We start from the raw sequence: 23,862 nt of genomic DNA on the forward strand, positions 1-23,862 counted from the left end.
GTCAGACATATATTGAAAATATGAGTTAAAACAGGTTGAAAATATTACATATAGCCTTTAATAATGAAGTAAGGAATGCCATCAACTTCAGCTAATAACATTGATTTTAGAGGTTTTATTGCCCAAAGAACAAAAGTATTGGTAATAGTTAGTGGTACTTAGTTATTTTCCATTTTATATATTTGAGGTTACAGCTGAATATAATTTTGCTGATCATAGACAGTAGCAAAGTGTTTACCAAAATAATTTGCTATAGCTTCAGGGCCACTTATTACATAATAATTTTCGATGATTACAGGAGACTGCTTGTAACCTTCATTCATAATTTTAAAAAAGTTCTAAAATTTTAATGGGTTGAATTTTTATTTAGTTATTTATATTTACCATCATGGTACTGCTTTGATTTTGATTTTTACTAATAACCTTAAATACTAAAAACTTACGTAGTTATCTGTAATTTGCTTCGAAAAACCAATGTGAATATTTGAGTTGAGTCTTGTTGTGAAAGGAATAAACTCATCCATAGTATTTTTTATTTTATTAGTTAGAGATTTAACCATTTCATTATTAATATCCATTTTGATTTTAGCAGTCCTTGGTACAGAGAAAGGTAATCAATCACCCATACAGTAATTTCTGAAACTCGATCATGTGCTATGATTTTTTGAGTTACCAACAGTGATGTGTATGGGGGGGGGGGGGGGAGAGGTGTTAAGAAGCATGGTCCCCCACCCCTATTAAAACGGGGAGTCTGGGGGCCCGCCCCCGGAAAAAATTTGGATTTTAAGGTGTAAAATAGTGCTATTTTAGCAGTTTTCGGTACTTAACTTTAAATATTGTAATGGTAAAAATATTATTAATTTTTTAATAAAAAAACTGTTTTAGTGATGAAGTAAGAAATTAATTAAAGATATTTGTATCGATCCAAGTGCCTTGTTTACGTCCACTCGAAATCATAAATCATGCTCAAAGCTCGACAATACAAAAAAAGAGGAATAAAAAGGGTTGGGTTTCGGCAGAACTGATCTATTCTTGTAAACAATTAGCTTTAGCTGGAAGAGTTACATGACACCATGTCGTCGTCTCAATTCTATACACACACACAGCGATCCTTGCACTTTTGGAAACCCAGTTAACACCTGCTTATAATTACCGCGCTGGTTAAATACAGTAGGTGTAAGATATTTGAAAGCTTGGGACCCATCACGGCGTCACAACCTTATAGCATCTGCTCGCGACAGGGGTAGGGGAAGGGAAGGAGAATCGGTAGGGCTCGTTTACTATTCCCCTCCAGTGCAGTGGCCGGTGATAGCAGTAAGACACCCAGGCTTTTAGCTAACCTGCTTTCAGATAAGAAAATATAATTGTGGCTAGGAGGGGGGGGGGGGGTTAGAACCCCTAAAACACCCCCCCCCCCCCGTTCCCACGGTTACGCACCTGGTTTCCAGTGCTAGTATCTAGTGCAGGATGGGAATTATTTTCACTAAGGAATGTTTACTGATGTTTTTTTAATTCTAATTACAGTAATGATGATGATGAAGCGTGTTGCTCAGGGACTGTGCAGTATCTCACTGATGATGGGTGCGACTTGCAGGACTGCCTGCGCGCGACTGGTGCCGGGGTGGGGGCGGGCCCGGGCGGCCGGACGGACGCCGCCTACGCCCCGCAGAGCCCCGGCAGCCCCGGAGCCCCGCTCACGTCCCCGCAGCCCGGCCTGCTCACCGTCGTGGAGCACGAGGAAGCGCGCCGCCGGCAGGAGGCGGTGACCCTGAGGCGAGACCCCGAGGTGGGTGGTGCCTCCGCGCTGGTCGGCCTCGTGGGGTCCCTGGCCGCCCCGCACCCCCCGTGGCATGCCTCCTGCGCCCCCCTCCCCTCCTGCCGGGCGACACTGTCGTGTCTTGCAACCAAGCTCTTCCATTCCCTTGCTTGCTACCTTTGAATATATATACTGTATAGAAGTCGCCAGCCCAGGTTAAAATTTCTAATATGGTTTGAGGTACGTAAATGGTTAACTCACCGCCGCAATCGCCACCATCTCTAGGGCATCGACTTGTGGCGGTCCCTAGCGGACAAGTGTCGAACTCTTCAAACACCCCTTACCCACTCCCTCCCTCGAACACATGCGTTGTCCTCCACCCACCCTCTACCCAAACTCTCATCCCTACAGTTTCGTGACGCACAAACTCCCGTTGAACGACCTTGAGCTGCAGTGAATGTTGGGTGGGGGGTGGGTGCAGGGGAAATGACAGCGGGCGACAGTGCTGCGCTCTAACGTATAAATAACAACCTAAGACGATACAGGGCGTTACGGCGGCGTCCTGCAGCGGTGAAGTTCCCAAGCTGCTCATCATACGCTCCTGAAAAAACGTAGAGTAAATCCTATCCACTCGCGACTTCTATACAGTATATATATTCAAAGTTGCTGCGCACATTTCATTCGGTAGTTTCTTTTGCCTTCGCGTCAGCCTAAGTGAGAACGCTTTGCTTAAGCATGTGACCCCCCCAACTAACTGTGGTCTTCATCTTATCTTGAAAGTCAGCCAGTCATGTAAAATCTGTGAGCTGCTACCGAAATCTGCCCGTCTTCCATATGGTTCAATTTGCAGTGAGCGGGTTACAAATTGGAGCTGACCTAACTTCAGCTGGGTTTTTAGACTCATTAGAATTTCTCCGTGTTTCAGTGGCAAACATGCCATTTACTTTTAGACAATGGGAATTAGTGTTATTTTTCGTCAACCTTACGGTTACATTTTTAGTTTTTGAGCACACATAAATGTATTATTTTTTTTAATAACATCAAGGTAGTACAAAGAATTCCATACCAGGCACATTCAGGGTCTAGATGCAGTAGGATAACTAAGTGTCTTTGCTATCGTAGAGGTGTTCTAGAACACAATTTATATTAAAACAAAGCCTTAGTTACCTAAATGTGTAAGATTGTTGGCTCGTTATTTTCATAAAACTGGCCCATCCAACTAATTAATTAACATTAATATCCTGCACTAATCAAAGCAACATACATGTTCACGCTTCATGTGTGGAGCAAGCTTGTCACTGTTACCGTCGAAGGTCTGTAATCCGGCATGTTGGGAGCCACAGCTAAGCGGGATTAGCAATTTTGCTGGGTTATTGAATGTCAATATAGTTTTAACGGGAGTATCAAATGCAAAAATGTTGAGTGTGAAATGTAACCCGCTAGAATACAGGAAACAGTGTACTGAAATAAAAACGGACAGGAACGACACACTCTGAGCTAACAAACGCTGGCAGCACAGTGATGCGAACTGGCGACTAAGATCAACAACCCGAACCAACCAAAAAAATTTGAACACGAGTGGCTCAATTAGTGTCGGATTACAGAATACCAGGGTAAAGGCAATTCATTGTTTCATGCATCATGCTTTGAATTGTGAGCTGACTATACTGCATGCATTACATTCACGAGTGCATGGATCATTATGAAACACATTAGTACTTAAATAAATTAATTTTAGAAAATTTTTTTATTAGTAGGTATATAAACATAAATTAAAATGTATTGTTTTGTTCTTTTGAAGTAAAACTGGAAAAATGTTTTGGAGATAGCTGCATACATTCAATGAAAATTTTACCTGGCACAAACCCAGTAAATTTGCAACAGTCAGTTAGTTAAATGTAGTATGTGGCTGATCATTTCATTGGTGTTGACTCATGGATGGAGTCTCTGCCGGGCATTGTAACTTGTGGCCTCAGTACTAGTGTTTCTGTTGTATTTCACCTCACCAATACATTAATACACAATTAATCACCCAAATACATTACTGCACAATTGCCATCATTCCTTCAACTCATTGTCCATATTCCCGCCAGTTCACCTTCACAACAACAACAACAACCACACACAACTTGCCAATCCAGACCCGCCAACCTACTGACAATATTTACACACAAAGAGTACACAACAGTTTCATGAAACCATTTCCTTCATGACTTTTTTCTATGGTTAAATTAATTAAAAAATAATATGCAGCCATTTTTTAAATACAACGCTTATCATTGGTAATATTTTTTTCCTGACAAATCTTTCTATTGTAAATCACACAAAGCAGTTATATTAACATGTATTATACTGTATTTTCATAGTTGGTTTTTATTTACTATGAAAATTAGCCCACTAACCTACACTAAAGTATTTATTCTCTGAAAGCTATAATAGGAAGCCATTTATTATATTAAATACAATATTTAAAAAATCCCTCTTTACAATGATAAGAGCCAAAAAAACTTCTGATTTAATATTTAAAATGGTTGTCAAAATATTTAATTCATATTTGAACAGTACAATTTTAGGTCTCATTAATTCTTTTAACATTTTAACTGGTTTTTTAAAAAGATTAAAATTGTTTTGTTTTTCAATTTTTTTTTAAGTAACAATAATGAGATTAAGAAGTCTTGAGACAATAAACAATACTGTAATTAATTTTGGTACAAACACTAACATAACATACCTGTTTAAGATGTCGTAATATGAGGTGAATCATCATCATCATCATCATCATCATCAGGCTGATGATATCAGTCTTGTGCTTTTTGCACAAAAAAACCTATGTCACTCATAATTTAATTAAGCACACTCACATGCACGACCACTCACTCGCCTTCCCCTATCTGTCCCCTACCTCGCGGCACGCGGTGTAATAGTAGAGAAATACATGAATCGCCAGGAGGAAGTTCTGTAGCTAAGGTTGGCAAGAAAGGACAGTGAAAAAGATGGAAGCCCACAAGGAAGTGTAATTGAAATAAAGAAGTAGTGAACAAAGAATATGAGGTCTCTTTTTAATTACTATAAATTGGAAGTACAATTGTAATAATAACATGGCGCAGTCGGAGAAGAGTAAACGTGTCACGAACGGCAAATAGACACCACGCGGTAACGATAAGGTATTGCAGAGCAGCGTGCCGAGCAACGCAGTCAACATCACAATGAATAATTTGAAACTGCCTAATTCATTGCAATTTACGGAATATGCAGCGGAAAATTTTCAGAGGTTCAAGCAACAGTATGAATTGTATATGCTAGCGTCGTGGTCCATGAAGCAAACGGCGGAGGTGCAAACGGCGGAGGTGCAAACGGCGATTTTACTGACAATAATTGGTGAAGAAAGTTTGGAGCTTTACAATACATTTGAACTGACCGAGGGAGAAAAAAATGACCCAGTTAAAGTCTTAAGTGCTTTTGAGAACTATTGTGTTCCGCGAACCAATGTCAGTGTGGAACGGCATGTATTTTTCAAAAGAGACCTCATATTCTTTGTTCACTACTTCTTTATTTCGATTACACTGGATATTAGATACAATGATATAAAACACACTTCCTTGTTGGCTTCCATCTTTTTCACTGTCCTTTCTTGCCAACCTTAGCTACACAACTTCCTCCTGGTGATCCATGTATTTCTCTACTACATTTAGCAAAGACACATACGTATTCAAATATTCAAATACCAGCGTCATTTGTATTTGACATTAATTTACTTGACATGATGTAAATAGGTACCTAATTTTTTTAATACCTACCTACAATCATAAGGAAGCACTGTTATCAATAATATATTATTATTTAATATATTATAATGTACAGATGCAGACGCACCTCCCTGGAAATAATCCTCGTGGTGCCAATGATTGATTACACTAAGTAAAAAAAAATTGTGACAGGTCAACACATTCAAGGGAGGCACCTAATGAATGAAAATTCTATTAATACAGTGAAATCTCAGTACAATGCACCTGAAAAAAAATACCCACCTTTTTTGTACTTAGTAACTAAATTTCTTTATACTGAAATGTTACTTAATGTAAACCATCTTGTTGGGACCTGAAACGCAGGGGCGCAACAACTAAATTTCCAAAGGGGGGGCAATATACCTTATTATAAATAATCATCGATCCCCCCTTTTGAAGCGGTGGCCCCGGGGGTTCTCCCCCGGGAAAATTTGTATTTTAAGGTGGAAAATTGTGCTATTTAAGCAGTTTTATTATCTAAAAATTGGTTACACAGCATTTTCTTTGCCTCCGTTTGCCCCCACTTCAAGGTTTCAGAGGAGGGGGCAAAATACCCTTGCTTCCCCCTCCCCCCCCTGTTGTTGCGCCCCTGCCTGAAAGTATGTACTTTAAAAGTGAGAAATTCTTTACAATGAAGGTTACTGTAGTCTTTAAATAAAAGTAATAACAAAAAAATTAAAAAAAGTCAATACAGCGCGTGTGACAGAGTTTTTTCCGCCAGTGCGATGCGAGGACGTGTGTTCTTCGCAGACGCGGGAGGACAGCTTCTCGTCGTGGCGGACCACGTCGACGAGCGACGAGGCGGGCAGCCCCCCCAGGTCCACGAGTCCCCGGCCGCAGACGCCGGCGTTCCCCGTCCACCCGCGCACCCCGTACGTCAACAGCAGCTCCCAGCAGTTCGACACGTCCGGCTCCGGCCTGCCGCCCAAGAGTCCGACCACACAGCGGTGAGTGCGGCGTCCCTTGCCCGGGTCTGCTCGCGGGGGGAACCGAGCAGCTTTTCCCGCTGTCTGCTTTCAAGTTCTTTCCTTTTTGCTGGCGGGGAAGATTTATTTTTAAAAAAATTGGTTGTCTGTAAAGTCGGTTTACGGACGATAGTTTAACGTGACAACGTCATAACGAAACATTGATGAAATGATTGCATACTTTTATGAATAAAATTGAATCATTTTTATTGAATCATCGCTATTTCGTATGGATACAAAGAAGGAGTGAAATGAAATCTACAATTTAATTGATAAATCTACTTTTATTTGCACTTGTTAATTCAAACATGTTTATTACTTTAACGAAGAGATTATTTTAACTATAACTTTTATACATGTTTGCTATTTAACTCCTTCCAAACTGTGTTATTCTGTTAAGGATAGGACGATGAAAGGAAAAGTAGGAAACGAATGGGAGTGTTTCAAGTTTAATGTGCCTCGAAAAAGCCAAATCGATGGTTGTTCCAATTGAGTGGAAGAGAGATAGATGCGGCGCAAGCGTACAATGAGCGTGACGGGACACAGCGTAGCGGGACAATGTGCGTAACTGGACACTTTTTTTCGTGCGTGCAGCCGGCGTTCATTGATTTATTAGACGTCACGTGAAAAAAATTAGGATTTTTTGGGGGAGGGGATGTTTTCCTGCGTACACTCCTGCGTACAGACACAGGGAAAAACACGTCCTTTCGTGTCTCTTCTCCTCAACATGCATTTACATTAATTTTTTTTTTAATTTGAGGTAATATAATAACATTCATAGTATCTTTATGTTTGGGACACATACAGCCCCCTGCCATGTAGACAAGACAGCCCTAGCTAGCTTGTCTTCATTTAGCGATGAATACATCTATACCTCACTTAGCACGACTAATTCATTTCTAAAAATGCTCGTGTTATTCGAAATTGTGCATCAGTTTCCATAAATAGCAAGGCTAATTTATTTAATGTGTTCCAAAATTGAGCAGGAATATACTTTACGTAATATAAATGCGTTGAATAACACTCGACTATAAATATGTCACACCATTTATCTTTATATGCCTCTCATCGCACTTTGTATGACAAATACAACACTGCGTGATGAGATATACATGGTTATATACTTTATCGTCAGTCGGCTGGCTGACTTGCCTGCCTGGGCGTGATCTTCAACTCATGTCGCGTACTTTTCCAAACCACCCTTTACTGACAGTGAAACCGATATCACTGTCGGGATGATTATAATTTAATTTTTCAAAAATTAAAGTGCTGATTCGCGTATCACCACCTGGTTCACACAATCCTGTCAAGCCAATTTTTTTTCATTGCAACATTCATTTAACAACCTTTTCCACGTGAATTATCTGTTAATTTCTGGTCCGGTATCTAATGTCAAATATATTCCCGCTAGTACAAACAACAGCATCAGACTTATACAAACTTTTGGTAAGAGTCCTTATTTCGTACGATTGTGCGCACAGTTGACTTGCTTAAAACTAAAGTGTGCGACCAACATAAGCGTGTCCTTCATGACAATCTCAAATACTTGAACACAATGCATTATGAGTGATCAAGCACGTACAGTTACCGGCAGCGGAATGGGCAGACGTTGCATTTTTTGAGTGAATTTCCTGCCACTGGCTTGACTGAGTTCACGGCCCGGTTTGTGGCCAGGCGACAACGGTACGGCACAGCGGCATACGTGCGGACGTAAAAATATTTGGTCCTTTACACTCCATAGCCGCAATTTAACTTGCCACAGCTGATTTTTGTACAACAGCCAATAGCGTAGACAGACCGGCGCGCGATTCTCTTCCCCCTCTTGTTTGGCTAAATGTATCCCACAGCACATGTTCACAGAAGTTGAAACATACTTCGTGGCGTCATGCTGGACTTTTTTTTTTGCCTGCCGAGATTTTGTGCTAACTGAAGTTTACAGACGTGCTATTTGAGACTGGGGCAGTAAAATTAAAATTGCGCTAAATGAATTCGCACAATCTGAAGCCGTTCTAAGTGAGGGATAGGTGTACTACTCCGATCACTTCTAATACCTAGCCATGTTGTTTCCTGAATACTTCTTAAAATCTGTACTTGAAATACTTAAAAATGGTAGAGACTATCTTTAAAATAGTTTGTGAGGTAATGCATTTATTTAGTTACTTATAGTAATTTAAAAAAAATGGCAATTTAATAAGTATGGATGGTTAATCAAGGATTTTTACCTCGGATGCAAGTCCAATTTGAGAATGCATGTGTGAATTCTTATTATTAACGTTTGTCTAGTTTTAAAGATATGACGTACTGTAACTTTTTACATTTACATTATAACTAACAAATTTTTTTTGTAATTTAGAATAACATTCATAATGCACTAATTAGATAAATAAAATATTCTTGTCAACTAGTTTATTAATATCAATGTGATATGTTGCCTGAAGTATTAGTTGTTTGTAAATCTTATGGATACACTTTGTCTGAACATAAAAGGCTACATCTGGCTATAATTAACAGCCTGAGCTATCTTGAAAGTGAGCTTTAGCCACTGATTTTATTGTATTTTCCCAAACACTTTCCCATACTGATAAAAAAAAATTAATTAAAACAATTTTTTTTTGTTTCAATTTTAAAGGTTGTGTTCTTTTGATTTTTACTACCATATAAAATCACATAAAAATCTTGTAAGTATTTCTGTAACCAATTTTCAAGAGAAGCAACAGTCTAATTCATTTACAGTCATGTTTTGAATCACCACTTTATGACATGGTCAGGTTTCATTGCAGGAGGAGTATATTTTAAAATTAATTCTCCTTGTAATTTATTGGTTCCCTAAATAAGAAATTAATATCACAATAGGTATAAAAGTAGTGAGATTTAACTTTATTACAATAAATATTTATTTTAGTTATGTGGTTTGTCCTTTTGGTTTTTATTTTTCCATTCAATATTTTCTTTTTTTCATATTTAGTTTGTTTCTGACATTTCTCGAATTGGTGATTATAGACGTTTGAGTTTTTCGGGGTCGCTTAAATACCTGCGAAAGTGGCCTTCCAACTCGTCATTGTCTAGGTATGTAGAAGGCAGTGGTATGTATGCATGTGTGTCGTGGGCATGTTTTGAAGAGTTCAGCGTGCCTGGTTTGCATTTGAATCTTAGTGTGTTTGGAAGTTATTCTTGTTGATCTACACTCATAGTTCATCATGTCATTTCAGTTTCTGCTCTGGTTATTTGTAGTCCAGATTGTTATATCTTGTCTTAAAACACATCTTTAAACATTAACAATTCAGGAACACTATCCTTACTATAAACACATAACAATTCTAAAACTAAATTTTGATATAACTTTTTTTATGGAATGTTAAGTATATTTACGAATGTATATTATTAGACGCATGCTATGGGATCAGTTTGTGAGTGTTATGAACACATTGGTCTTGCATGTGTGAAAAATTGATTATATTTGTGAGTAATTTTATAATCTGTAATTTTTAACATTAGATAGTTCTGATAATTACTGGGTGGCTTTATCTGTGTGTTGGTTTTCAGTTTTCTAGTCGGAATAGGACTCTTTTATACTGATTCTGGATATAAAAACAGTCCAGATATAAAAGCAGTTAATTGGTAGGCTTCACTTGCTAGGTTGCCACAGGACCCAATCAGGCGTGACTGCCTCCAATTCACAAGCTAGTCAGCCAGTGAATAACTAGCTTCTCTGTGGCATGTATGTATAAGGAGTTGGACGTAAACTGCTATAATTTCACATTGGTGCTTTAGGAGGAAGTTATTGCACTAAACATAAAATAATTTGTTTGATTTTAGTTCAGGTATTTTATTTACATTTATGGTTTACAATGCGTGTCCATTCAGAAACAATTTTACACAATCACATTGTAACCTCAGAACTGACTGCAAAGAACTAATCACAATTATAGAGCCAGGTCTAATTTTTTTTTTACAATATAGTGGCAAAAGAGGTTTTCGAGGTCTCTTTGGAATAGGCATTAAAAAACATTCACTAGTCTCTGCAAATTGCACCAAAACCCACTGTTCAGTTAACACACTACCGGCATTACTTTATCTTTTGGGATACAAAGTTTCATCAATTTCGACGTAGAGGCCACTTCCGCCGATTTGAGTTTCTTCCTGTTGCATTCGCCACACGCAAACCTCATACGTATAATTGCTATATTCAACGAAAGCCTCAATGCACATGTTCAACTCTTTATTCAGGGTGGCCACTCACCGGGAAAACCGGGAAAACCGGGATTTATCAGGGAAATCACGTTGATCGGGAATTATCAGGGAAATGTCAGGGAATTTTTTTAATAACCGGGAATTTTTTGTGTCATTTATATTTCCCTGCCAACCATTACGGATTTTCCGTTATTATTACGGATTTAACACAATATTACGGAATTACGGAACATCGCTGGTTTATTACGGAAACGAGGCTTTGTGCTGCTGGGTAACGGAAAAAAAATTCCGTTTCTGGTGTGCGTGTTTCGTGAACGCAGTTCGAATACATCACGTGGTTGCGCAGATAACGGAACTGATAAATGTGTGCATGTACTGTCGAAATAAGTAGATTAATTGTTGTGTTTTGTAATAGAAATGGTACGGTATTACGTCCGTTGTACGATACAACTAGTACATATTCTCGGACTTTTCGTCTGTTAGCTACTTATATCACGATAATTTTTGTACGGTACTTTGGCTAACCTGTCTTGTGTTGTTTACTTTCTTGAAAGCCATTTTTTCCATCAAAGTGTTTTTGTCGTGTGTACAGACATGAAACCTTTTTATGTTGTTCGATAGTGTTGTGTTCTTCAGTGCCGGTTGTAGAAATGAAGCGTGTGACAGAACAATGTGTATCTGGGTCAAAAAAAAAAAAAGAACGTTATTTTTCAGAACTTTCGACCAAACTATATAAAAGAATGGCCATGCTTGTCATCTTCAAATGTTTTGGAACGCCACGCTTTTTGTAATGTATGCACGTGTGACTTTTCGATTGCGCATGGTGGAAGGGATGACTGAGGACGGCATATTGAATCAAAGAAACATGCAGAACATTTTAAAGCCGTGACGAGCAATAAATCTATATCGTCGTTTTTCGCTACATCTGAAGAAACGAAAGTAACAAACCCAGAGTTATTGTTTACAAGTTTTTTGGTAGAACACAATTTACCAATAGCAGTAGCCGATCATTCGGATAATTTGTATAGAGCTATGTTTCCGGACTCAAAAATTGCACAGAAATACAGCTGTGCGAGAGCAAAAACATCTGCTTTAGTGGAGTATATGGCTGGTGAAACTAAATTGAAACTGTTGAATCTTTAGTAAGTGGACCATTTGCTTTAGCTACAGATGGGAGTACTGATTGTAATGCAGTGAAGATTTATCAATTAGTTGTTTCACAACTAGAAATGTTACACTTCAAAAATGAATTAAAGAACAGTTATCAAAAGTTGTGTGAAAAAAATGTTTGAGCACTCGCCACTGAAATACCCCATTACATAAAACAAAACACAGACTGCATGTCATTGAACGGGATGCTATAATGTAAAGTGACATATTTAAAATGTATTTGTTATTTAACGAACTTCCGTATGTATATAATGAAGAAAATACAGCAGGGTACTAAAATATGAGTAATCTCTTTCTATAATATATTTTTTCATCAAAAGTATGTTTTTTTTTTTTGTAATTGTAAATACTGTATCAGGGAAATTTTGAATTTTTAATCAGGGAAATCAGGGAAAAATCAGGGAATATTTTTGGTGACTGTGAGTGGCCACCATGTTATTACAAAATGATGCATTTGTCAGTTCTTTTGTTCATGAACAACACAATCGTCTCCAATGATAATTTAGATCCCTCCAGCCAGTTTCCTATCCGAACACAGCATTTCATCATGCATCTCCATTTTATGACTTTTCCAAATGAAAATTTCATTTTGTGGTTATAATGCAGAAATTTTTGGAAGGAATTATCACATAGCATTGGAAAAAATCACTGCTTTTTTTCATCTGTAATAGGGCTACACAATTTTCTAAAATTAAAAATTTTACTCATTTTTACTGAAATTAAAAACAAACAAAACCTTGACATTCAGAACTACGGATTGTAATGTATCAGTAAAAACAGCTATAATCAAATCGGAGGGAATATCAATATGCCAAAGTATTGATATAATTTTCAGGTGGGAATATAACAGGTAATTTCCTCCAAATCTACTGGACAGATTTCAAAAACATTATTCTAGATAGACTTTCTTTTTATAAAAAAAAATAATATTTTATTAGATACCTATAGAAATATTTCTAACTAAAATGACAAAAATTAACAAAATTACTGCTATTTGCAAGCTTGTGCTGAGAAAAACATTGTAATATAACATGGTTATGAAATTATACTCAGTTATGCAAACAAAATTTTTACTAAAACTTAAAACACAGGTGGTACGATACTCCTTTTTGCTACTGCGTTTGTGGCCTGTGTCGTATTGTGGTATCTTAATGAAGGAAATTTATAGTTTAATGTTTATTCCTTAAGTAACTCTTCATGAGCGATGAAAATTACCCTATGATAATTTCTACAATTCTACATACTACTTTAATGCTTTGGTGAAGCAGTTACAGATTCTATTTTAAATAAGTTTGTTCGTAAGTAACATGGGTTTACCAAGAAACAAAATAACAATAACTAAACTATTTGTATAATTGGCTAGTTTGAATAGACACAACCCATTATTTTTCCAACATTCAAACAGTTTTTAAAACGATGGGGCCACATGATGAAATTTTTTCCCACTAAAGAATTTTAAGTAAATAAACACTGATTTAAGGAAAGTCATATTCTTATTTCAGTTCTTCTAATCTTACAATTTTATCACTATATTAAGGTTATTAGCGGCTTCTTTTTGCCTAGTATAGTGAATATTAGACACATTAAGTGGACGCACACAGGAGTCAGCACACCTATAGTAATGCATATTCCACTCAGCCACTGGTGTGATGGTTACTAAAGTTGCGTTGCGATGGTGACCGAGGTAGTGTTACGACTGAGGTTGTGTTGCGACGGTGACTGAGTTGGTGTTACTACTAAGTTTGTGTTGCGATGGTGACTGAGGTTGTGTTGGTACAGTAACTGAGGCTGTGTTGCGCAACTGAGGTGTTACAACAGTGACTGAGGTTGTGTTGTGACCGGGGTGTTGCGACGCTGACTGCAGTTGTGTTGCGATGGTGACGGAGGTCGTGTTGGTACAGTAACTGAGGCTGTGTTGCGCAACTGAGGTGTTACAACAGTGACTGAGGTTGTGTTGTGATCGGGGTGTTGCGACGCTGACTGCAGTTGTGTTGCGATGGTGACGGAGGTCGTGTTGGTACAGTAACTGAGGCTGTGTTGCAACTGAGGTGTTACAACAGTGACTGAGGTTGTGTTGGGACCGGGGTGTTGCGATGGTGACGGAGGTTGTGTTGCGATGGTGTGCAGCAAGGACCGGTCCCCCTCGCCAGTGTCGGACGTGGCACAGACCAGCCTGCAGCAGAACGTCAGCCTCGTGAGCAGTGCCAGCGTCACCAGTGGTCACAATGTGACGGGCCTGCCGACCACCCCCCACTCCTCGGCCAGCCTCTCCGACAGCCTGTCGCAGCAGAGCCCGAAGGCGAGCCCCTTCCTCCTTCTCTTTGCCTGTGGTGTAGTGCTCACACCTCTGCTTGGGAGTTGTGACGCTGTTGCACCGCATCAGGTGGACAAGACAAGCTGTGTTACAGGCCAGAATATGTGAATTTCTGAGCTGTAATGCTATCTTGCCGAAGAATTGAGTTGTTGACAAGCCTTCAGTTCCAGTACATTTCATAGCTGTGAACTTCCTTTAAAGTAATAATTTAAATATGCTTGTGAGGTAATTCTTTTTGTATTAGTATATCTAACATATTGGTGTTAAAAAATATTTTTAATTCTGTAAAAGTGTTTCTTCGTTTAGTATCACCATATCTGATTCTGAGGAGCTTAAAGGTTTTTCTTGCATTAAGATTTCAATTCTATTGTGTGTAGGTTTGATATATATTTTTTTAAATCATTATAATTTTTGAAATTAATTGAACTTATTACAAAGAACCCATTGTACTTGTCTTGATTTATTTACTAGTAATTTTAATTTTTCAAGCAAAATAATTTGAAAAGAGAAAATAATTTTTTTTTTGTTATCAATGAACAGTAAAATATCTCAAAATACCAAATGTAAAATATTTTGAAGAAATGAAAGGTACAGTTGGGGTTGCCCTTTTAGAATGCTTGTTCTTTCTGGCGCAGAGTCCCGTCATCCAGAACGGCAGCACGGGCCACTCATCCCCCACGGTCTACTACGGGCATTCACGCCGCTCTTCGCTGCACTCCAACAGCGAACCACCGCAGGAAGTCTCTCCCGCACACGTCAAGTTTGTCCGCGACACATCACGGTTCTGGTACAAGCCCACAATTTCACGAGAAGAAGGTAAGTCAGCTAATTTTGCATCCTGGAATTTGGGATTCCAGTTTAGAGCTCTGCTGTCAACCCAGGTTTTACGATTAAAGGTTTGGCGGAGTTGGTTATTTTCTTTTCTGTTAATTTATTCCTACACCTCCTTTTCATTTCTGTTGGATCACCAATTTCTCTACCAGATATTTACCAAACGTTATTTCTCAGCTATAGAAGGTCACACAAATGACTTTGTACCACTTTCAGATAAAATGTATAATAAAACATCTTTTTGAGAAAATTTGAGAAGTTTAGGAATAAATTCATACAAAATGTCCTGAATTATTACTATTATTAGTAATAAGAAGAAAATGAAATAACCAACTTGGCATGTGAGTCCAAGCTTTAAGATAATTTTTTTTTCTTCTAATTATAAAATTATGTGTTAAATGACATTCTTTTTCTAGGGCAACTTATAGTGGATAGGAATTTAATGGCCTTTACCAATTTTTTTTTTGTAAAAGAAGCTTTCATTTAATATAACTATTACATCACGTGCAAAGATTTTTGAATCGTTCTATTGGGCTGGCTTTTTTGATCTAGCAATAAGGTTTTTTTTAAAACAAACCATGTTAATTGTATTGATTGTGTTCAGTGTTGAAATTGCCTGAAAGCTGGTGTGATGTGTGTGGAGGATTCGGGTGACCCAATCGCACCCGAGTAAAAGACTATCGCAACTCAAAAAATCAGTGCAATACCATCACAACTCAGACGCCATAGTCTTGCACATAATTCTTATATAATGTTTTCCAGGGTGCAACACTACATTATTTGCCACAATTCCCGTTAAAGTAATTTATAATATTGCGATAGTCTTGCAGTGCCTAGATGATGATTTTTTTCTGCTCATGGTAAGAATATCTCATAAACTCAATTTTTCCGAGTTACGATAGTCTTGTGCTCGGGGCGACCCATGAGGCAAGGCGCTCCCCGGCCAGTGACGTGGTCCGGCGGCGCGGAGGTTCCGTCACGTGACACTTGTCGTGCGTTGCGTTGCAGCCATCGGCATGCTGAGGGACAGGCCCCCGGGCACGTTCGTGGTGCGCGACTCAAACTCGTTCCCGGGAGCGTTCGGCCTGGCGCTGAAGGTGGCCACCCCGCCACCCGGCGTCCAGGGGAAGCTGTCGTCCTCCGGCGACCCGGCCAGCGAGCTGGTGCGCCACTTCCTCATCGAGCCCACGTCGCGCGGCGTGCGTCTCAAGGGCTGCAGCAACGAGCCTGTCTTCAGTGAGTGGCTCTCTCGATAAGGACAAGATCATATGGTGAAATGCGATAAAACCAAAATAACACCACAAAGCCAGTCCATACACCATACACATAACACCGAAATGCAAGTTAATACACCACAAATAGAAACAGATTTTTATGGTTGTATTTTTTTTAGAAGCAGTTTTTGCAATACCTACTCCACGAAAATACTAGTGAAATTAACTTGCTGCAATTTTACAATAGATTAATTTAAATAAAATTCATCTAAAACACATACATTCAGAACAATATATATATATATATATATATATATATATATATATATATATATATATATATATATATATATATAAATTACAAGAATTTGTGTTTAAAAGTGATTCAATAAGAAATGCACACTAAAAAAAATTTACTTAATTTTTTCTGATCCATGCACTTGGTACGCCCTTTTTTGCGCGTGCTTAATTGTATGCGTAGGTGTGATTACTGAAGTGCGTGCCTCTGGCTGCTAGCAGAGCTGCGTAGCATCAGTGCTCGTCAAGGACAGAGCGACTCACGCGCACCGTCGGTGTTCTCAGGTTCGCTGTCGGCGCTGGTGTACCAGCACTCGCTGATGCAGATGGCGCTGCCGTGCCGACTGCTGCTGCCGGAAGGGGGCGGCTCGGGCCTCACCCCGGACAGCCCCGGGACCATCAGCACGGCCCAGCAGCTGCTGGCTCAGGGGGCAGGTACGTCGGTCTCTTTCGCGGCTGGCGGGTACCATCGCACGGCACGGTTTCTTGTTCACACAACGTTGAACCCTTTTCCACCGGAGGACCACACATTCGAGATACAGATTTGAATCCAAGGGATTGCCCACAATGCTTCACCACACTAGCTACTAGTTCTGCATCCGCAACCAGAACTGTGTTCTCCAAAAGTTTGAACTCACTACCTAACCTACTCACATCATCTTCCCTATGTGACTATTTAAAATATATATATAAACACACACACCATGTTTTATTGCATAATCGTCGCATGCACGTAATTGTTTCACCTAGATTTTAGGGCGTCAAAATTGGATAAAAAAACCTCTCACGAAAACATTGCATGTTTTTGGTCTTGCTATTAGATTCAGGGTGCTTAAAACTGTGTGTTATAAAGTAGAACATTAGCATGTACTTATTTAATTAACGAAAATACGAAGTTGTCTGATTTTCTTTTAAAGACATTTTTAAACGTTAGAACCTTTATCTTTTCGTCTGCGTCGCCGCGGTGTACCGCTTATGAAAATGTAGCCAGCGCTAGTTGGCATCATTCATGTTTGGTTATGTTGCTTCTCGTATAGAGCGCGCACACGTAGTCGAATATCGATACTGATATCTCGCCGATTGCATGCAACGCGCGCTCTCTGTCAAGAGCTAAGTTAACTACAATTGTTGGCTGTACTACGACGATAGTTATGTGTTAGTTCAGGCTTGCATTCACAATTTGTTTTTCTATTGAAAGTTGAAGAAAGGTTTTCGTTGCATGACTTATTAATTTAAATTGTTAGGCGCACTTTTATATACTCCACTTTTTAAATAAACGTACTTTCCAGGAATGGGTTTTGTTTTTAAAATTACTTTACCTAGCAAAAAAAATTTTTTTTCGCATAAACATCACACCTTTACTTTTCAAACTTGATTTTAATATAAAATGTGCTACGATTATGCGATAAAACACGGTAGTCAAAATGGCACTTGGTAATGGTATCCTTGAATGTTCAGTGTCACCAATAACTTAAAGGTTTAGTCACTTCCATCGTTCCATCACACCATTTTCAACCTTGTTTATACACAACAGGGCACAAGGAAAAAACATTATAAGCAGAAAATATCAAATTAGCACTTGTAATTTTTTTTTACTTTTTACCAATGGGCTCATCAAGCTATGTAAACAAATTTAATGTTAAAACCACTGATGGGTACACTCGATGCTTGAGTTTGCTTAAGCGAGGCAACACTTTTTCAATGAATAAAAAAAAACACATATAATGAGTCTTGACCTAAAAATGCTTAAAGTATGTACCTAATTGAAAATTGTAATTTTTAAGACCAACTTGTAATCTTAAGTGTACTGTTTATGTTTCCGTTTAACATTAACTGTTTTTTTTAACTTGTTTTAATAATTTTATTTTAAATAAGCGTAAATGATGTGAAGATATTTTATAAGTAGGGTTTACTAGGACATTTTATGCCTTATTATTGACATTAACATAATCAGCTTAAAGCTATTCACTGAAAAAAAGATGAAGTTGAAATTATGTACGTTAATAAACTTGTAGAGACCTGCAAAATTAGCGGTTTCGATGGCCTTCAGGACAGACTGCTCATACCCCTGTACACTCGGGCAAATAACGCAAGTTCATTGGCTGCCGACTTGCAAGTCGTCTCAGCTGGTTTGTCTGTGATTCGATCCTTTCTTTGGTTGAGGGTTTATAACTGGTTGAGATTCGTCCAGATGAACAGTAAACCAATAGCAAAATTATCTAAGAGGTACATATATGTGTTTGAATTATAGCCTATCACCGAATGAATCCGCGAAGTTTGCAGGTCTCTACTTATGAATAACAGTCTTTAGCAGCCTAGTGGTGTGTCCTGTGTTGTCGTGGTGGTCGCACTGACGGGAGCGGCACCCTCTTCCAGCGTGCAACGTGCTGTACCTGTTCACCATGGACACGGAGTCGCTGACGGGGCCCCAGGCCATCAGGAAGGCGGTGCAGCAGCTGTTCCAGCTGAAGCCGTTGCCCGTCGCCACGGTGGTGCACTTCAAGGTGTCGGGGCAGGGCATCACGCTGACCGACAGCAAGCGCAAGGTGTTCTTCAGGCGGCACTACCCGGTGGCGACCATCTCCCACTGCGGCCTGGACCCCGAGGACCGCCGCTGGAGCCAGCGCAGCGAGGAGACCGGCCTGCCCGTCAGCTCCAAGTGAGTGGCGCTCTCCGAGACCGTCCCTGCGGTGCGGTACCCACTGTGGTGTTAACAGGATTGCTTGTGCTGAACTGTCCAGTTCATGTTGTCGTTAATCGCGAAAGCGTGTGAGTGTAGCCTTGTTGGAAATGTTTGTGCGCCGCTCTGTCCTTATCGTAAATACCTGAAAAAACAGGGGACACTTGGGGTGTGAAATATAAAAATGTTATAGTAAACCATTATGCTGTTTACGAGATGATAAAAAAAATATTAGTGTGGTATGTCGCACAGGCTTTGTACAAGCTTCTTGCGGTGGTGGAGTGGCGGGAGTTTCAAAAAATGCATGGCAGACATATAGGTGTTTGGTGTGATTGGGGGGGGGGGGGCAATGCAATCTGGCTTAAGGGAGGTCGTGATATAAGTATTGGAAATACTGCCTGCGCTCAGTAAAGGTGTCCATAAACTAGGTAGAAAAGTAACTTGTTTGTAAGAAAATTTATGATAGAAATAAAAATGATATTATCTAATGGTGTTTAAACTTATGCAGGGCAATAGTTTACTCTTGTAACCGGAACCTATTTAAAGTTTTTTTTTTACCGCTTGTGCTTAAAGCATTTACTGAATCCATGATTGACGATGCTTGCCGAAAGTGCAACTTCTCGTCAGTCGACGCTTTGTTTCTGTGCTGGATTTCAGCCGGTGCTTCGGCTTCGTCGCCCGCAAGCTGGCGAGCAAGACGGACAACCAGTGCCACGTCTTCGCGGAGTTGGAGCCCGAGCAGCCGGCCTCCGCGATCGTCAACTTCGTCTCCAAGGTGATGCTGAGCGGCGGCACCTTGAAGGCCAACATCGTGTGAGTGCTTGCGAGACCACTCGCAGCACGGCTGCGCGAGGAGGACATCCCGGAGCGATGGAGACGCGCGTGGTGGCGCGGAGGGAGAGCTGTTCTCGAGCAAGTGATACGTATGAGCATCGTAGTGTCTCAATGTGCGGGCATTTTGAGATGGAACTTTATTTTATTCTCCCTCTGTAGATCCGAATCTGTTTGTGAAACTCAAGCAAAATGTAATTTAGTACCGGCGGTGATTATTCCGACTGCGAATAACAATAATACGTAAGTACGTATCCACACAGAATCTGAGAGAGTTTTAAGGTACAAACATGAATACCGACCTAAGGAAACACCCCGAGTGCTAGTTCGTGAAAACACCAAAAATCTCTTGCAGGTGCTCGCAACACTGCATTTCAACTGAACATAGGTAACCGAGTCAATTCAGCCTGTCAGCAAAACAGAGCAATACTTTCAGGAAATAAAAAAATATATATATATTGTTTTTAAATAGTTTTTTTTGTTGTTCTCGTAAGTACCGCATGTACATCACATTATTCATATCAAATTATATTAACACCTGGTGTAATAATAACTTGCTGTATTTATGTAGGTATGTATACATATTCGAAACAGAATATTGTCAAATGAAAACATGAATTGTTGAAACTGCTGTAACTAAGCAAGTGGAAATAAAAATTAGAAATGTTATGAATCCTAGCTTTTAAAAGTTTATCTTGCCATTATCATTCATATCATTATACTGTATGAAAACTGTAATGACTTGTGAGTATTGTCAAAAAAGTTAACATGTAATATAGGTAATTAATAAATAATGAATAACTAATGCTAATGTAAAATTTCTGTGTATTTTTTTTATGTAACATGGTTAAATGATTGTTAGCAATTTTTCACAGCTACAAAATTGTAAACTGTTAATTGATGTTTGCAAATTGAATTAATTTGTGAATGAGAAGAAATCTAGTAATGAATAATGTATTTAAATGTATTTTCTACTATAGGTTTGGATTATGCACATTTTTTAATTATTATAGTTGATATAATTACATTACTTGTTTGAAATGGGAGGAAAAATAAATCAATTTTCATAAAAAGTGGTAAAACAAATAATTATGGTGAGAAACAATTCTTTTAACAGCGCAGTAAAACTTTGTGAAAAATTTTACCCTGGTGTATTAATAATTACTTAATTTAAATTTTTAAAAAAATATATGTTCATTATATTATTTTTTGAATTAATGGCACAGACCCTCAAATGTTAGTTTGAGACTTTACCAATAACAAGTAGGCTACCTGTTTTGATCCTTACAATTTTACTCACTTGTTTAAAATTGGTTTTGCACTTGAGAATGACATTTGTTTCAAATAAGACTTCGGAGGAGTAAGGGATATTAAAAAAATATATGTATTATTTGCAAACATCATTTAAAAAGTATAAAAATATTTTTTTTTCAATTTACTCTCTTTTTATTATTTTTTTCCATTATGATCACACTTGAAATATGTATGGATTCTTCTTGCTGTGTTGACAAATAAGTTTCTGAGATAGTACAAGCTTGTATATTTTACGTATTATCATAATTTATTAGTTGTGTTATGAAGTTTTATGTCTAGACAGAACCTTATATAAACAATTGCAGTATAAGAAATATATAGTAAGATGTGTTTAACTGTAGATATAAAGAAAAGCAAATAAGCAAATTGCAAAATGGTGACATTTTGCTAAGTACATACTTTGCATATATTTGCTAAGCCTTAGGTACATAGGTATCCTTTTTCCTCATGTATTTTTGCCTACTAAACTTGATGCCTTAGAGATGACGCAGTGGACATTGCAATGAGAAAGAGAACTGTGTATTCAGTTTTTTTTTAATTTTATCATTGTTGAGAGTGAGTTGAACACTTCATTATAAGTAGAGCCAAGATTCTATAGGTTTTTTTATTTTTACAATTTCTAAAATTTTATTTTTACATTCAATTTCGATATTCTACCTATGAAAGTTATATTGGTACAAATATGTAAAATTTCTCAAGTTGTAGCATATAAGTATCACATTTTATTGAAGAAAAAAAAACAAGAAATAGTGCTAATGGAACTACAAAACCTACATAATTTTACTTGCAATGGTAACAAATTATTTGATTGTTTGTGTGGCTAAAATATCCATCTGGTGCTGGCATAGTTTCAAAGTTGAATTTAATGTTTTGTCACTGTCTGATTATTACAGTACCTACTAAATGCTATTAATATGAATCTAAAGGTCAATATGGAATGTTGACAGCCCATTTTTCTATTTATATAGGGCTTTAGCAACATCAGAATATTATCAGAGATGATGCCGGATTTTATTGACTTAAATGTTTAGTTAAATTTACTTAACTTTTTGCAGTAAAATTTTTTTTTTACTTTCTCTAATTTTCTAATGAATTCATAAAGAATCATACACTAAAAATAAAATAAAAATTGTAAATTTTACACGATTATTAAAATTTTTTGAAGAAATGCTTAAACTAAGTACCCGTGAATGAAATTTATAATTTGATTGACAAAATTAGGTATGATTCAGGTTAATTTTCATTGCATTTCCTTTTTTCCTTGGATTTTGGTGTTGTGTGATGTAGGTATTGACTTACATTTCAGTTTATTTAATTTAGGTTTTTATTGCTTCTAACATATAATCTTGCCTCTAATTATAAAGAAGTCATTGTGAAAATTATTATACTCACTATACAAATGCATGCAACATGCAACCTCCTCAAAGTACTGTCACGTATCAAACAGTACTGGTACCTTCTGTGCCATTGTTGGTGGAACACACATCAAGTGAATTGTGAATTTGTCCACAGTATATGCAAAAAAAAATTTGGCCATTTTCTCATTTAGGTTCACCATAGCAGCCAATACAAGGTTTGAATCATGTGTAAGTAGTAAGGTTTTTGAGTTATTATTTGTGTAACTAAGTTACTGTCTTTCAGTCAAATAAATGTTTATTTTTATTAATACATTATGCATTACTGTTATTTATTTCGCTACCCATATCCTTAAACAAAATTTTGAGAACATTCATCCTAGTTTCGTAATACGTAATAGTTTATTTGCAACATGCGAATGTGCAAATTTTCTTGTTATCAAGGTCAGATGTTTACGTATCACTGATGAGTAATGAAAGACTCGCTCACATTTTCCTTTTTAGTCAAGTAATTTATATCCTACATACCTACAAGGACGTTACATTATTAAACTGCTTGCAAGTTGTTCTATAAAGTAATATATTCTAAATACATCTCAAAACATTGCAATGCTACTAGGTTACCATTAAATGAAACCAGGAAAATGGAAACATGCCTTTTTGACGTGATAACATCTTATAAGAAGAGACCTGTAAAATTCGCAATTTCAAATCCCTAAAGGATAGACTCCATGATCCTCTTACGCACTCGTGCAAATTACATCTGCTGATTGGTTACTGACTCGTAACACCTGTTGACTGGAATGATCGTGATTTGCTAATTCTTCTGTTAAAGATTTTCATTCGCCCATAGTCCATCAGATAAACTGTGGCCCAATCACTGAAGCAAAATAATTTCAAAAGTATTTGGACTGTATCCTATCGCAAAATGAATCCGCGAATTTTACACGTCTCTACTTATAAGTCGATAAATGCTGGCTGCACGCACAAAAAATTGTCACGTTCCGCCTGAACCGATTGTGCAAGAACCGGCCAACCAGGCAGGCACCGTGCGAGAAAATCTTCTATAATATCAGAGAGGTTAAGGCAGGCTTTTTAACTAATTGTTGGTGATAATTTTTAAACAAATTATTTAAATTAAATTTGCAAAAACTGTAAA

The 23,862-nt window shown here is 38.0% G+C and overlaps 1 protein-coding gene across 7 annotated transcripts in view; it reads left to right on the forward strand.

Moving 5' to 3' along the window:
* Positions 1-23,016, forward strand: part of LOC134542078 (tensin-1) — a 570,362-nt gene extending 547,346 nt beyond the window's left edge. For all 7 annotated transcript variants that reach the window (XM_063385992.1, XM_063385993.1, XM_063385994.1 and 4 more), the window contains 8 exons: positions 1,595-1,786; positions 6,292-6,488; positions 13,995-14,166; positions 14,817-14,997; positions 16,021-16,248; positions 16,809-16,958; positions 18,900-19,182; positions 19,861-23,016. In XM_063385992.1, the coding sequence (XP_063242062.1) occupies positions 1,595-1,786; positions 6,292-6,488; positions 13,995-14,166; positions 14,817-14,997; positions 16,021-16,248; positions 16,809-16,958; positions 18,900-19,182; positions 19,861-20,020 (1,563 nt within the window). In that variant the 3' untranslated portion in view covers positions 20,021-23,016. The remainder of the gene's footprint in view (positions 1-1,594; positions 1,787-6,291; positions 6,489-13,994; positions 14,167-14,816; positions 14,998-16,020; positions 16,249-16,808; positions 16,959-18,899; positions 19,183-19,860) is intronic.
* Positions 23,017-23,862: the final 846 nt, after the last annotated feature.

The sequence above is a fragment of the Bacillus rossius genome (assembly GCF_032445375.1).
Source record: "Bacillus rossius redtenbacheri isolate Brsri chromosome 4 unlocalized genomic scaffold, Brsri_v3 Brsri_v3_scf4_2, whole genome shotgun sequence".
In the NCBI taxonomy this organism is placed as follows: Eukaryota; Metazoa; Arthropoda; class Insecta; order Phasmatodea; family Bacillidae; genus Bacillus; species Bacillus rossius.